Source organism: Oculina patagonica, chromosome 5 (assembly GCF_052425735.1).
Source record: "Oculina patagonica isolate OP01 chromosome 5, crgOcupat, whole genome shotgun sequence".
In the NCBI taxonomy this organism is placed as follows: Eukaryota; Metazoa; Cnidaria; class Anthozoa; order Scleractinia; family Oculinidae; genus Oculina; species Oculina patagonica.
In genome coordinates this window covers 16584608-16599022 of record NC_135762.1, presented here as the reverse complement: position 1 = coordinate 16599022, position 14415 = coordinate 16584608, and the positions used below count along the sequence as shown (strand labels likewise).

The window sequence follows — 14415 nt, the reverse complement described above, 5'->3', positions numbered from 1 at the left end:
ATATATCCCATGCAGTGTTTGAATTTTAAAATATTGCTTTTCCATAAGTTGACCTTGAGGGATGCTACGACCTCGGATGGTATTTTATGGAAAGTTCTATAAGTAAGCTTTTTAGCTTAATGGGAACTAAGATCTGATACACCCAAATATTTAAAGGATTCGAAGACGACATTTTCTTAGAACTGATGACTTTATCCATTTGGCATGTAACTTAAGTTTCTTTCTGTTTCAAGTGGCGGTTTTGATTTTTTTTATCGCAAGTGCAAAACATGCTATGGTAGTCATGGTAGTCGGCGGTTGGTTTGCCTGTGACATCTGTTGCACCTCAATTTTAATTGGTTAGCCGAGGTCAAAATCACGAACATGTTGAGGGTTGCGAAACATGTCAGTTTTCTCCGTTTGTTTCTGATTTTAACCTTAAATGCAATGAGTGAAATTGTTGCAGTTACTAGTAACTTTGATCAGTTCCTGTTATTGTCTAGAAAATGAGAGCCTGTAGCAGTCACATCCTATTCCAGCTACAAACGGAAAACATTCTGACCAGGCAAGAGTTTTGAACCTGGCCGTAAGGAAAAAATTGAAATTCCTTTGAGGATAAAAATCCTGTCACGAAAAAGGATTTGCTCGAAACTTTGACCTTTCCGCCTATTTTTGCGTCTTTTGGTTTTTTTGGGGGGCTGCCAAACCCGGTTTCCTGGGTGAATAATTGCTGTTGCGAACAGACATAATGCCTCAGCGTGAAAAGGGTCTCTGGATGATGGACGTGCAGTATTCATGGCCAACACGGTGGTTTTATCTTGGTCTTAAACTTTTTGGAAAATAGAATAGTATCAGTTCTTGGTAGATTAGCATGCATACAGGACACAAATAACCGCAGGAATGCTCATGGAAATGTCACTGGCGCTAAACGAGTTTTTAATTCAATCGTAAGAGGATTAATTCAAAGCCACAGATCAGATTTATCGCGGCGAGAAATTTTCTTTTGTTAAAGTATCACGCACAAACATTTTTTTGGTCTTTGATAAGTTTTGAAACCACCTTTGCCAGATGCTGAAATGATCTTAAACGTTTCATGAATGACAGTTTCTAGACGCGGGCGAGTGACTGTAATAAACGCTTCAAGAATCCAGACGAAAAGTGGCGTATATTTAATCTGATCTTCACGAGTTAATTTTATAGGATGAAAATATAATGAATGCTGAGATATAATAAGATCATGAAATTATTAAAACCAGTACAATTTTTAAGGTATCTTAGTTATGATTATCTTGTAAAGATAAAGAGCTTGGGCCAACATTTTTAATATATCATTCAACTGCAAGCAACCTAATCTTGTTGCCAGTTTGATAGCAACTTTTAATCCATTTAATAATTTTAGGATGTGGTTTAAAATTAAGGAAGAAATAGAGAGACTGTAGGCAAAAGGACAAACCGCCTGGAGTACTCTGGTCGACACTGAAGAACTTGATAGTTCTTTTTTACAGTGAATAAGAAATAATTATCGTTAACAAAAAATCTACCTTTTTCATGCAATTAGTGGTAAGCTGACACGGAAATTGTTGACAATTCAGCTGCCTTTTGCAATTAACGAAACAAAGGGCAAGCCCAACTAATTATTTTGGTAAATTGCCTGCACGAAAAGTACTTGAAATGTCAGCGAATATGAATTAATGTGCCAAGTAAACTGTCATAAACAGCTGCTGAAATTCACCGCAGACACATGACTTATACAGCAGTATATTGAGCTATCACATTGCACCGAATCAGTTTTATTCAACTGAAAAACACGAAACAAAGTCAGAAACAACTTTGACGGGCGTACATCGAACACCCGATTTTGGACGAACAAACGAACTTTTCATTATATGTGCGGCGCTCAGTGGCTTTCATGCTTGATGATTTTCATTAAATATTTCGAGTGGGAAATTGACAGAAACGCCCAGGAATGAAAATTGAAACCACACATGAAAACTACTCTAAGAGCATTATGCTTTTCATCAGAAAATCCATTTTGCTCTTCCATTTTCACAGATGGGATTACAAATAGGACTGGCTCTTTCGCGCATGCGTTTACAGGTTCGATATACACCACGCCGGTGACATCTAATGGGTCCAACACCAATTACGTAACATATTATCGTCCCTTAACTCAGCAAAACGTTTTTTAGAGCAATGGTTCTGTAAAATCTCCTCTGCACAGTTTTGTACAAGATTGACTGGCGGTCACTGATCCAGATTGGCTTGCATGCGTAGTCTGGTACTCAGAACCCTGGCGCCGTCATCTCATCAGCACCTTGCGAACACGTTTTTGATCAATAAAGTATCTGATCAACTCTCCGATAGTTCCGCGGAAGAAATGTAACCCCACCTAGCACAAGACTTGCATCTGCTTTCACTTAATTTGTTTAAAAACAGCGTGTTTCGAGGTATCCATAATTATTTTAAAATCCTCTGCAGGCAAGCGTAGTTGAGACAAGCCCTTCCTGAGAAATCTCAGCACTTCTCCATAGCGGGATTGCTTTTTACCCAGGCACGCCTGAAATGCGTGAAGGCAGAGCCACGTGACTTCGCGCTCGTCCAATGAAAACGTGACTTCACGGGGAGACAGCTGGCGACACTTCCGGGAACTTGCTGAATGAAAATACTGCGCCAAATCAAGGATTAGACGGCAGAAGAATGAAGGGTTATCCATAGGTTGACCACCTGTAACAACGATAAAAGAGAAAAAAAAATACTGAACTCCACTCTCTTCTCAATACAGCAGATATCACATCTATAACTAACCCTATCCCCTAGTAACTAACTGACGGATGGTAAAACACCGGAATGATCTTAATATCTAAGGGACTTAAAAAGAATACTTGACATTTCAAAGGCTATTTATAGAAGCATTCAATCCGATTTACATTTGTAAGAAACGAAAGAATTAGGTCTAGCTGGCTTTTTTAACGTTTCTTGATTTGGTCAGTCACTACAATAAACTTTCTCCAGTTTCTATTCACCTTCCTTCCTGTTTTAACAAAAAAGGTCTGCTTCGAGCAAACGCCTTAAATCGTTTGTTTTTCTTGCGTTAGGTAACATAGATAGCTCACACTGAATTAAGAGAAACACTTTGGCTGGAGGCCCGCGTACCAAAACGATTGGAGGATATGTAAAACGTTTGTCATTTTAACCAGAAAGATATAATTTGATGATTTTTTGGTAAGGCATTCGAAAATTGAGCTCCCCTGAACCCTTGACTAATGGCACAATTATACGCATCCTTTTAATCGATTGGCAGCTTGTCACACGAGATATATTACGGTTTTGTTTCTGCAAGTAAATGTTATATTGCCACTCAGGAAATGCAGGCACATTAATAAAGCCTGAACCTATATTGAAAGGAAATCGAGCGATATGCATGCACAGCATAAACGCTATATATTTTATTAAAAGAGGAATTGGCCTTTGAATTGAGACGGCGGTTTGCTCAGACAAAAGGAGGAAACTAAAAATGGCACACCCTAGCTGAACGATAATCACATGAAATAAAAACAGACACAAGAAACATTTTAAAGCCAAAGTCAACTTTTAAAATTATTTTATTTTAAAAAAGGAAAGAATGACTTATTTGCATCTCTGTTTCATATCGTAATAAATAATTTAAGCTTATAGTAAGCTAAAGTACTATGTTATTTTAAGGTTTAATTATTGGTAGTTAAATTGAGGGAACAGTTGTTTTCTGTGCTGTTACAAATGTTGGATATTTTACTACACGAACTACAATTGTAAATCACTTATATTCGCGCAGTACGGCGAAGCACCCAAACCCTGTTAACAGATCGGGTTCGATTAATTTTTAACATCACTGTAAGTGGAAAAGTTTCCATTCCGTCGACCCAGTCTACTTCGGACACGGCTATATCACACTACCTTGCTATTAAATTGCGGTTCCCTTGATTCTAGGGGTCAAAAATCTATATAAACATTGGAGTTTCAACTGCAACTTCAACAACTGAAAAACATGTCAAAAATTCATCAAACTAAAATGGAGATTCGCCCGAGAGGCAACGTCTGGGGACGGGTACCACTTTATCATAAAAGAAAAAACAAAACAAAAAAGCAAAGAAAGAGGAAATGTTTTTCGGCGGTATACCGTCAAAGAAAGCACCGACGCTTCGGCATAAAATAAAAAGAAAACGAAACGTCGCCGAAAAAAACCCCTCTTTTTTGTCAGTATTCTTATTTTTATTGCCACCTTACCAACCCTTAACGAAACTTTCTGTTATGGGTGTACAAAAAGAGTATTAAATTTTAATACATGCACTATGTTCAATTTACAGTAATGGTTTTTTTTTCACTTTGTTCGTAGCTGACAAGTCACCCTCTATCACAATTTGCGGAAAACCTTCTTTTAGGTTCAGAAAGAACAGCGAGCGAATGCGGTCATTCGTAGGTAGGCAAGAGACTGAAAAACTGTTTTTCTGTCTCAAGTCGAAGCAGGGTAAGATATTTTGAGTTTTATTTTAATTGATCTATTTGTCTAAAGTTTCGGTAATGTTGCCTTCATTCATTAGGTTTGTGATTAACAGACAGCTCACATTTGCAGACACAGTAATGCACATGCACAAAGCTGTTTCTTAATCACATTTAGATGACTGTCCCAAAATATAAATATTTATAGCTGTATACATATTATACAGTACAAAAAACCTTTCACAAAAAAGAAATTTTAATTTCTTTAATAAGAACCTACACGACATATCCTTATCGACGTCTAGTATCCCCCCTTCCCGTCTCCTTAGCACCCCGGGCCTTAGCAATCCCCTTAGGTAAAAAAATGGCACGTCTCGTTAGAAGTTGCACTGATCTCGTTGGGAAAACTACTAGATTTACTGCTTATGATTATACACAAGCGGCCAAGGGATAGTTTTAAGTGTGTTTTTTTCCTTATATTAGATTCAGGCAACTGTTGTTTGAGACTTAATGAAAATCGAGGACGGTCCAAGCCGAAAAGACCGAGGAAATAATCAGTACAGCAGCTTATATATTGATTCCTTTAAACCAAGAAGAATTTTCGTAATAATTCACAAGTTTCTAATGGATTTTGACAACTCATTTTTCTCTGAACAAAGATGTAGATAACTAAAAATACCAAACAATGGAACCAAACGCGACAGGTTTTTGTTGAAAAATAATTACAATTTGGAGTTTTCATAAGCTCTTTACAAAATAAAAATTTGAATACTTCAATTAGCGGACCGACTTCCTCTTATACGCAAAATTTCACATTACAAGAATATACGCTTAGCGGCAAATTAAGTGTACTTGATTGATTTTTGATGTGTGCGAACAATAAAAGGCCATTAAAGTCTCTTCGGTTTAATTTATTAACCTATCATTCAAATGAAAGCTTCAGTTTTCTTTGATGGAAAATATATAGAGAAAGCAGCATCAACATCAGACTTTTAATGAATCACATCTGTCGCACTTCACTTAATATTCAAGCCAAGCAAATGTCGAACATCAGGGCAAATACATGAATACTGGGTGACATCAGCCGAGGTCATGTGGTTCAAACTGCCGAGAGGTAGTGTGAACGTTACAACACTTCTAAATTAAATGTTGCGTTTTGCGAAATCTAGCCTCGATATGCGCGAATTTGCTAGCTTTTGCTGCATGCTTCGTCAATAGCTGTGAATTAAACTGATTTTGAGATATCGGGCTTAAAAAATAAAACCAAAGATATAAAAGGATTTCTCTATACAATATCTGAGCAATAAATTGTCAAACAAACAGCTAAGACAAAAAAAAAATCATCTACTCTGAAGGGATATATGGCGATTGTTACAAGCACTCTTTCGACTCTTTCACCAACTCGACTCAAGTTATCGGTAGGACTTTCACGTCAATTCTGATCTTTTGTCCTTACCGAGTTGTTTTCGTATTGCACATACCACTCGCTGATCTCAACGCCTACAACGCTGGGCTGTCATTGACGATGTCTAGACAACTCCTTTCTATTCATGGTTTTAGTAATAAAACACGAATATTCTGAATGTAATGAATTTATTTATTTCAACACCGTCATTGTAAGGCCATAAGATGTCATCTAAATCGAATCCAATTTCGGTACGTGTGCGGTGCCAAGCTGAGTTTCTGTGGCTTTTGTCATCCGTAATAAATGTGTGTTTTTTAATAACACTCGATATAAAAGAAATAAGTTATCTTTCGTTCCTTTCTACTGCAGTTCACATGTATGCCAAGATCGTCTATTAATTACTTCTGATTCTAAAAGAGAAATTGTCGCTGCTCCCAAAGTCAATGTTGTTAGCCAAACCTTTTTTTTTCCTCATGTTAGTTGTAACTGCTTGAATTTGGCCTTTTTTCGGCCGCAATTTTGCTTATGACAAAAAAGATAATCAGCATTCTATAGGAAACGGAAGAATTATCCAAACTTTTCTCACCGAGCTAACTTGAACAAAACCGTGATCTCGCGAAATCTCTTAACACGCGCATCAAAAATCACAAGCTAAAAAAGGGGTATCAAATGGTCTTTGCGAGCATTTGCGAGCATGCGAGCACAGCGTTTTTCTTCACGAGCACGAGCATTGACAAAAATTAGCCTTGCGAGCAACGAGCACTTTTCAAAAACCTACCTCCACTAAAAACCGAGCATGCGAGCACTAGTAAAAATGTGCGAGCACGAGCAAACGAGCACCCACTAAAATTTTGCGAGCACTGCGACATTTTGAGGGACCATGACCCCTTAAAGATATAACATACCTCGCGGCAACTCTTTGGCGTAGGTGTGAAACTTGTGCGCGGTCAACAGGAACACATGGTACACGTTCAGCAGAATGCCCTGGCGTGTATTCAGATTTTGATCCAGTAGCAATGGATGGCACTTTGGACGTACTGAATACAGGAGCTTCCTTCTTAGGGACTCGCCAGGATGCGCATTTAAGGACACAGTCAGGGTGTCCCTTAAGAGAAGCCCTAAAGGGGATAATAAATATGTGCCACTTAGTGCAAGTGATAATCTGCCAAATAACGTATTAATACACGAATCTCAGCTTGTAAAACAAATTAAAAGGGAATCTTGGCTAAAAACCAATTTTGTTCCAAATCATAAGTTGGCATTTGTGTCTTTTTAGTGGGGGTCAACTGTATTTCTACCTTGATTATGAAAAGGTGGCTTTCGGGCTGTTAAGGATTGTGTGGGATTTTTTTTTTTGAGGACATGGGGAATTATTCTGCTTTCTTTCAATGATATGTGTCCCTGTTTGATGTAGTGATTTTCACCGTTTAGCCACCCAAGGCAAGTCAACGCAAGTTTTGCTGCTTACTTCAAATACTGAATTGCAGCGCGCGCAGTAGCATTTAAATGGCTCTTTAAAAACTTGCGTGCACTTGGGAGTAAACTTGCGAGACCGTTTGGCCACCCAACAAAAGTTTGTACACAAGTTCAACTTGCGACTACTTGCCTCCACTTGCGTTATCGTTTGGCCAGGGCTTTACACACCAAATTTTTTTGACCACGCCCTCTGAAGCCATATTTTTTGGCATGCCTTCCTTATGTTATGTTTTGTTACGGGGTTTTGTTTTTCCTTTTTTGCTTTGAAATTTTTCACGCGTCGCCACGTTTATTGATCTTAAGGGTAGCTCCTAGGCTTTTAGAAGAGCAACAGAAATGGCATGCCAGTTTTACTAAAGGCCCGTTTACACAGGCGATTTTTGTCCTGCAACTCAATGCAATTTTTGTCGCACCGAAGTTGCATGAGGTCTCCTGCGATATCGCGGCGATAAAATGCCATGAAATCGACGCGAGTTTGCACGCGTGTAAAATAGCGGCGAGAAAATCCCCTCGATATCGTAGGAGTTTCGAACCTTAACACTCACCAGTGTAACGAGACAAGTCTGGAGACACTTCAAGTGTATCTGTATCCAAGAGAAATCCGCACCAGGGAAATTTCTCACTCGCACTCACTCGCTTCACTTCCTTTCCATCGGCCGTGACTGCGTCATAGTTGGTCAGCGTTTTATCATGGTTGATGAAACAGCCATACTCAGGTATCCCGGCATGCATCACATTCAGGAACTTATCAGCCAGGCTCTTCTGTGGAGTGATCAGTAAAAAGTCGTCCACCCATCTCAACAGAAGGGAGTCTGGGTCCTGGGATATTTCCGGTAGGTGGGTCCTCTCCATCTGACTGTAGTAGAAGCCGCAAAGCATTGTGGACAGGATAGAGCCCTGTGCGATGCCTAAATGGACAAGAATGATTGAATTAAAGGTAAGAGCTTAAGACATTTAAAAAAAAGCGAATCATGACTACTTTGCGGTATTAAATTTCAAAAAAATCCGTGAAACAAGTCCGTTTTTGGCAAATCTTCGCTACAGCTTTCGAAAAGATCCATGGTATTATTAAAAAGTCAGGGCAACTCTTTCAAACACTCAAGGGCCGTGGTTTCCGATTGTTTAAGTCTCTACGTTCTGGAAACATGTAACAGGGATGCATCGCAGCGACAAAATCGTGATCTTGCCTTTGCTTTGTCAGCGTACGCCCGCAACCTAGTATTTTGTGTCTTCGGAACACTATTCCTTCAGAGCCTCTGTTTTACATGTTGCTGACACGTTCCCGCGACATGAACTCTAATTTGAGGACAACTCATTTGTCCAATGAGAAATTGCATGAGAACTGTATTGCAACTGTATTAATTCTCTCACGTAATTGGGCCTTTTGATTGATAGTGTACTCAGTTTGAAGGCAGATTTTGATTAATTAGCATATTAAAAGTTTGTTCTACAGCACATCTAGGATTCCGGATGTCAAGGCGGAGCTTTTCCCGTCTACTAATGATTAACTGACTAACTATGTGATATCTTGGGGTTTGGTTTCGCAAAAAAGTGTTGGAAAATAGCTCGATAACTAAAAACCTTCAATGACTCACTTACCCCTCTCTTGTTGGTAATAGCTGTTTCCGATCTTAACGATGTTGAGGAAGATGTGCTCTCCAAGTTTTTGAACAAGTTTGTCACGGTCTTCAGTCACATACCACACGTTATCTACAGCTATCACTTGCTTCAGCTTCCACGCGGTGACGAGATGACGAAAGAAGTCTGGGAACGAACGACAGTCATCTGCGGTGCTGACGTGTTTCAGAAATTCTCTGCAAATTAGAGGACATATCTAATCTTACACAATTCACCACCAGGCTACAATTATTTGAAGCAATATGAAGTTTCACAAGTAATGTTTCCTCTGTCTAGTTACAGGACTAGCTTCCTACGCAGACGTTCTTTGGGCTCGTTACGCGTTTTTTTTTTTAACGTCTGCGTAGGGGCTAGTTACAGGACACGTGGGTAGAAGTGTGCGCACCATTACGATAACGTAATAGACTCAAAACTAGTCGCTGCATAAGTAAAACTGCCAGGACAGGCAAAGGCATTGTTACACTTGACAGTGTTTCGTGTAACTTTTCTTGCAATTTTGCTGTGCTATTTCGAGGGTCAAGACAAAACGTTAATAAGGGTAACGCCGCTTTAGAATGCGTAAAAGTCCGTTGCAGCATCAGCGCAGCAATCTGAAACGCTTGCTGACGGAAATGAAAATGCTACAAATACATGATAATTTCAAGGCGTGTTACGCTTGGCAATTTGTCGTTGTAGCTTATGAAGGTTTCACTATGAAAAAAGTATGTATCACCCTCGATTAACCGATCATTTTTGTCTAACAACACCGAGCTGATAATAAGCTTAAAGCAAGCAGCTACAAGAGCCAAGCATTTGTTAATGGTTTAACCGTCTCGGTTGACAGATAAGTCAAATCACGGGCCAAGTGGCTCACACGGCCAGAGCCAGTTCCATATTCTGTAGCGTGAAACGACTTGAAGTATTGTAACCCCAATTTGGATGAGATGCAGGTCTACGTCAGGTAACCCCTCACCCCAGTCTTCTCACGGTATTTTTGCAGGTTACCCATTTAAACAGCCGGTAATATACGAAGGGAGGTACTGTACATGTGATGTAAACATTTTAACCCAAGAACCCAACACGATGACCCCCGCTAGCCCTGCACACGCTAACCATAAGGCCACTGCAGCTTCTAATCATTCACAAGGTAATTCTTACCTATAGACCTTTCCCGCTGACATCCGCAACAGAGCAAAGCGTCGAATCAGATACTCCTCTTCCTGTAAAACTTCTTTAATGATGTCAAAAAGCTTCTGATGAAGTATTGACTCGTAGCAGTGGCTCACGTCCACGTGCACGAAGTACAGCGGCCTTTTCTCCAAACTTGCACGGACGCGAGCGACAAACGGCTTAAGTGCTTGATAAAAATCATCAGCTCCAAACAAGGTGGCGCCCAGGCTCTTAGGGTTCCGTTCCTTCTCATACTTAAGAACTTCAAACAGGTTCTGGAGTTTCATATTTACTGATTGTTGTTTCCGCGCGGGAGTTGCGAGCTCTTTTGACGGGCAGTGTCTCATGTTTGTGATGGGGCGGACGGTTAAGCTTTTTGGCACAAACCTGAGAAGAGAAAAACCCAAAGAAGATTGCCTGCGAAGGAGTTTGTTTGCCTCTGTTGTCTTCAACGGTTTGAAGAACTCGCCACAAAACGTGTTTAAGCCAAACTGATGGATCTTTTTCCACACTGCCTTTCTGTAGAAAAACACCCTCTGACGGTGAGTACCACTCTCCGTGATGTAAAAGAAGGCTTTCAGGACAGGCATAAGATACTTGGTAACAAACCACCAGATGAACTGAGCCAGAAGTTCTTGCTGTTTAAGGGAGTCAGTCAGTGGGATGTGCTTCTTTTCAGTTCCTTTCTCATTTAGCCATTCACAACGTGACACCTTGATCCCTGCCGTCAGCTGGCCGAGAGTAAACGTCTCTGCACGATGGAGGCGGATGAACTTGGCGACATTTCGAAGGAACGTTGCTTTGTTTTCTGGAGATCCCCACAGTTCTTTTGGAACAACTTTATGGCAGATGCACTGCACAAAGCGCACAACCTACAGCAAATAAATCACTATAAATTAGTTTGTCAGCGAGGCAAGAAGGCAACATGTTTTGCAGAAAGTTAAAACTATAAATTGATTGACAGGAAAGTCGGAAAGCGCGCCAAAACAAAATGGCGGCCGATGTCGGACTGTTTGAGATAGCAAAAATCGAGTAAAAACATTTCGATTCATGAAACGGAAGTATATAAAAGTATATAAAACAAGCTACCAGCAACTGGACGTTTGTGCAGCACAAGAAAGGCTTTACGAAAGTACTAAAAGCCCTGGGCTGAAAGCTACAAATCGCGGCTTTTTTTACGCGACGGCTCGTAAAGAAGGAAGATTACAATCATGAACTGAAGTTGCCCAATTCAGCCCATACAAATACAGCTGAATGAGGATAAAAGCACATGATAATGCATGACAGAGAGCTTTAAAATTCCATAGCAGTATCTGTATTTTACAAAGCCCGGCAACTCCGTAATTGTTTAACAACGAATCGGAAAGGTAGGCGAACGAACACGTCTTGTTTGTCATCCACTCTAAGGGCCTGTTTACATGGAGGGAGGGTGCCCCGGCTAACCGAGTTACCCGGCTAGAAGGGATGAAACATAGCCCGCCTTTACATGCAGAATTCACAGCCCTTCTACCCGAGTTGAGACAGCGTCATTGAAGCGTGTCACGGCGTGGGAAAACCATATAGCTCCAAATGATTGAAGAAAAATATGACTTTTTACTGAATATTCAAGGCAAGTCGTCTTCAAACCTATTTTATTTTGATTTCCAAGCTCTTAGAACTTTAGTACGTCCATTTATGGGGGAGTTCAATCGAAATTCCACAGTCTTTTGCCGCCAAATTGAAATTAAATTTGTTGTTTCGTGAGTTAGGATAATCATTCCTACGAAAATTTTGAATTAATTAGCTGTTGCTCAAAGAAAAATTTTCCAGCCTACAGATAAAACTAATTTGATCTTATTTTGGTCAAATAGCACTGTTTGGGTCCAGAATTTATACATTTTATGCCATTAACTTCAACTTAAATTTAAGAACACGCGCGAAGACTTATCCCGGCAAGCCGGGATAGCCCGGGCATAACCGTTTACATGGCAAAAAGCTATCCCGCCTAGAAGGGTGCCCCGGGCAAGCAGACCGAGTGCCCCGGCAAGGCGGGTTTCCCGTCTTGCATGTAAACCCTTCGATGCGTTTTCTAAAGAAACGTATGAAAAGTTGGCTCGCCCAGGGTAGCTCGGTTAGCCGGGAAACTCGGTTAGCCGGGGCACCCGCCTTCCATGTAAACAGGCCCTAAGTGAAATTTTTGTTTGTGTATTATTAACAAGTAATCACATTATTTTTTCTCGTGCAATTTGGGATATATCCCAAATTGCACTCGAAATCATGTGATTACCTACACTAAAACACTTATACTGAACTTTTCTCCAGTTTACTTCTGTATCGAATCAACTTCAGTTTGTTTGAAATCGATTTTACATGTGTATCGAATCGACCTCGCCTTATATCAAAACGACTTGACTCGAAACGACCGTAAACCTTTTCCGTTATTAGAGCTGTAAGTAGGTACCCTCCCTGCTGTACGCTTACCTGGTCGTGTTTCGTGTAGTTGTTCACAGCATAACGATACACCAATCCATCGACTTTTACGCCTTTCTTTTTGCGACGCGCATGTTTCGAAGACTTCGTGCGACTCTTCCAAGATCGCTTGTGGTACATCATTTTGACACTTGATGGGATTCTCTGTAACGTTCTGGTCTTCTTGCTCTTCTTCACCCTCTCCTGCGCGTAAAAACAATGATGCCTTAGCAAAGTTCGAAAAGGACATTTCTTGTGCCTTGCCAAGAATTTCAGCAGGAGTGGTTGCACCCTCTTGAGTTTCTTTGGTAAACGGGATGGTTTCTGCTTCTTTGGGGTAGGCGTGGTCGAAGCTGCAGACACGTTCTTAACAGTTTGGTCGTCTCTCTTTTCAGTACCCACTGCACCACCACTGCTCCTGCTGGTAGCCAAAAAGCGTTCTTGTAAGAAGATTTGCTGGGCGAGTCTGCGTGCTCCAGCCATGCTTACTGGCGATGTTTCCATGACATGGTTCTTGGGGAACGTTTCAGAGAGATTTGAAGCGTAAAACAAACTTGAACGTGGCAGAGAAACTTCGTTTAAACGGATATTCTTCTTTGTCTTTGAAGTTGGGCGGCTTCTGTTGTTATGAGGCTTATGTGCTCTTTTCTTTTTTGGTTGAATGTTAGCTCGAGATGGCCTTTTTGAAAGAAACTTCACAAGATAGTGCCACGGTTTACGTCTAACCTCTTGCTTTTTAGCCTCTTTCTTTCTCATCCCACTGTCACTGCAAACGGATTTCTTTCTTTTTAACACGGGTTGGTCCTTCTTTTCCACTGGCATCACTGCCCTCATTTCTTTCTTCTCACTCACACTAGCGATCTTTCTTTCTTTCTGAGCGGTTGTTGCTGCTGTGTATCGTCACTGCTCTCAATCTTTCGTTTACGTTTCCTCTGGGTTAACACTGGACGTACATACATGTTAAGTTCACAATCGCTCCTCTCCATTTGAGCAGGCTTTTCTGACACTGCAGGTGGGCTTGAGGTGTTTGCAACTGTATCACTGCCTTGAGCCGACTCCTCATGCATTCGGTGTTCTCCTTCATCTTGGCCAATTACTTCAGACAAGCCTTTCTCTTCCTTCTGGGCGGATTTCTCGAAATACCTCCTTGCACGTTTGCCTCCTCTTCTTGTTTTTCTTTTCAAAACTGCATTTTCACCGCCTCCATCATCAACTGATTTTTGCTTGCTATGGAGTTGAACTTGAGGGGAAACATCTTCTGTTGCTGTCAAAGGACTCAGACCACTTATGGGATATCCTGCCACTTGGAAATAGCACTTTGAATTTACTTTAACAAACATTGACACGTTCTGCAAAAGATGAATCATCAAGTCATCTCCTATGCGCTCATGGAGTACTTGCCACGCTCTCGTCGTCCTCAAATGGCTTACGATGGTGTTGGGATAACTATTCTGTATTCCAACAGTCCCAGCCACTGTTCCTCTCTTCCCATAGGCATTCAACGACTCAAAGCCATACGCAAGCACGTTTGTTTTGTTTGATCGGCAGACGTGCTCGATCACTCGGTTAATTATTTCCTTCAGAGTAAACCACTGTGCATTTGTTGCGTTGAATGGCGGCGTAGCTGATTGATCGCGGGGAACTGCCACTAAGGTCGATTTGATGAGAGCTCGGTACTCCGCAGGATCGCCATCTTGAATGAGGCGGACGGCTTTGCATTGCTTGCGAAGATAGCGAAGCAGTGTATAGTGATTCACGTAAAAGGATTCGATGATCTTTCGACTTTTGCAAAGCTGGGTTTGCTTCTTCTTGGATCGTTTAGTCGCCATACTTTACCAAGAAGC

General features: G+C 40.9%; 1 protein-coding gene across 1 annotated transcript; it reads right to left on the bottom strand.

Moving 5' to 3' along the window:
* Nucleotides 1–1125: 1125 nt before the first annotated feature.
* LOC144653038 (telomerase reverse transcriptase-like) lies at nt 1126–14409 on the bottom strand. Its single transcript, XM_078512949.1, is given in 7 exon segments — nt 1126–2703; nt 6766–6978; nt 7882–8244; nt 8936–9150; nt 10112–10995; nt 12584–13433; nt 13436–14409. Coding segments are annotated over 7 exon segments (3801 nt in total). The 5' UTR covers nt 14401–14409; the 3' UTR covers nt 1126–2392.
* Nucleotides 14410–14415: the final 6 nt, after the last annotated feature.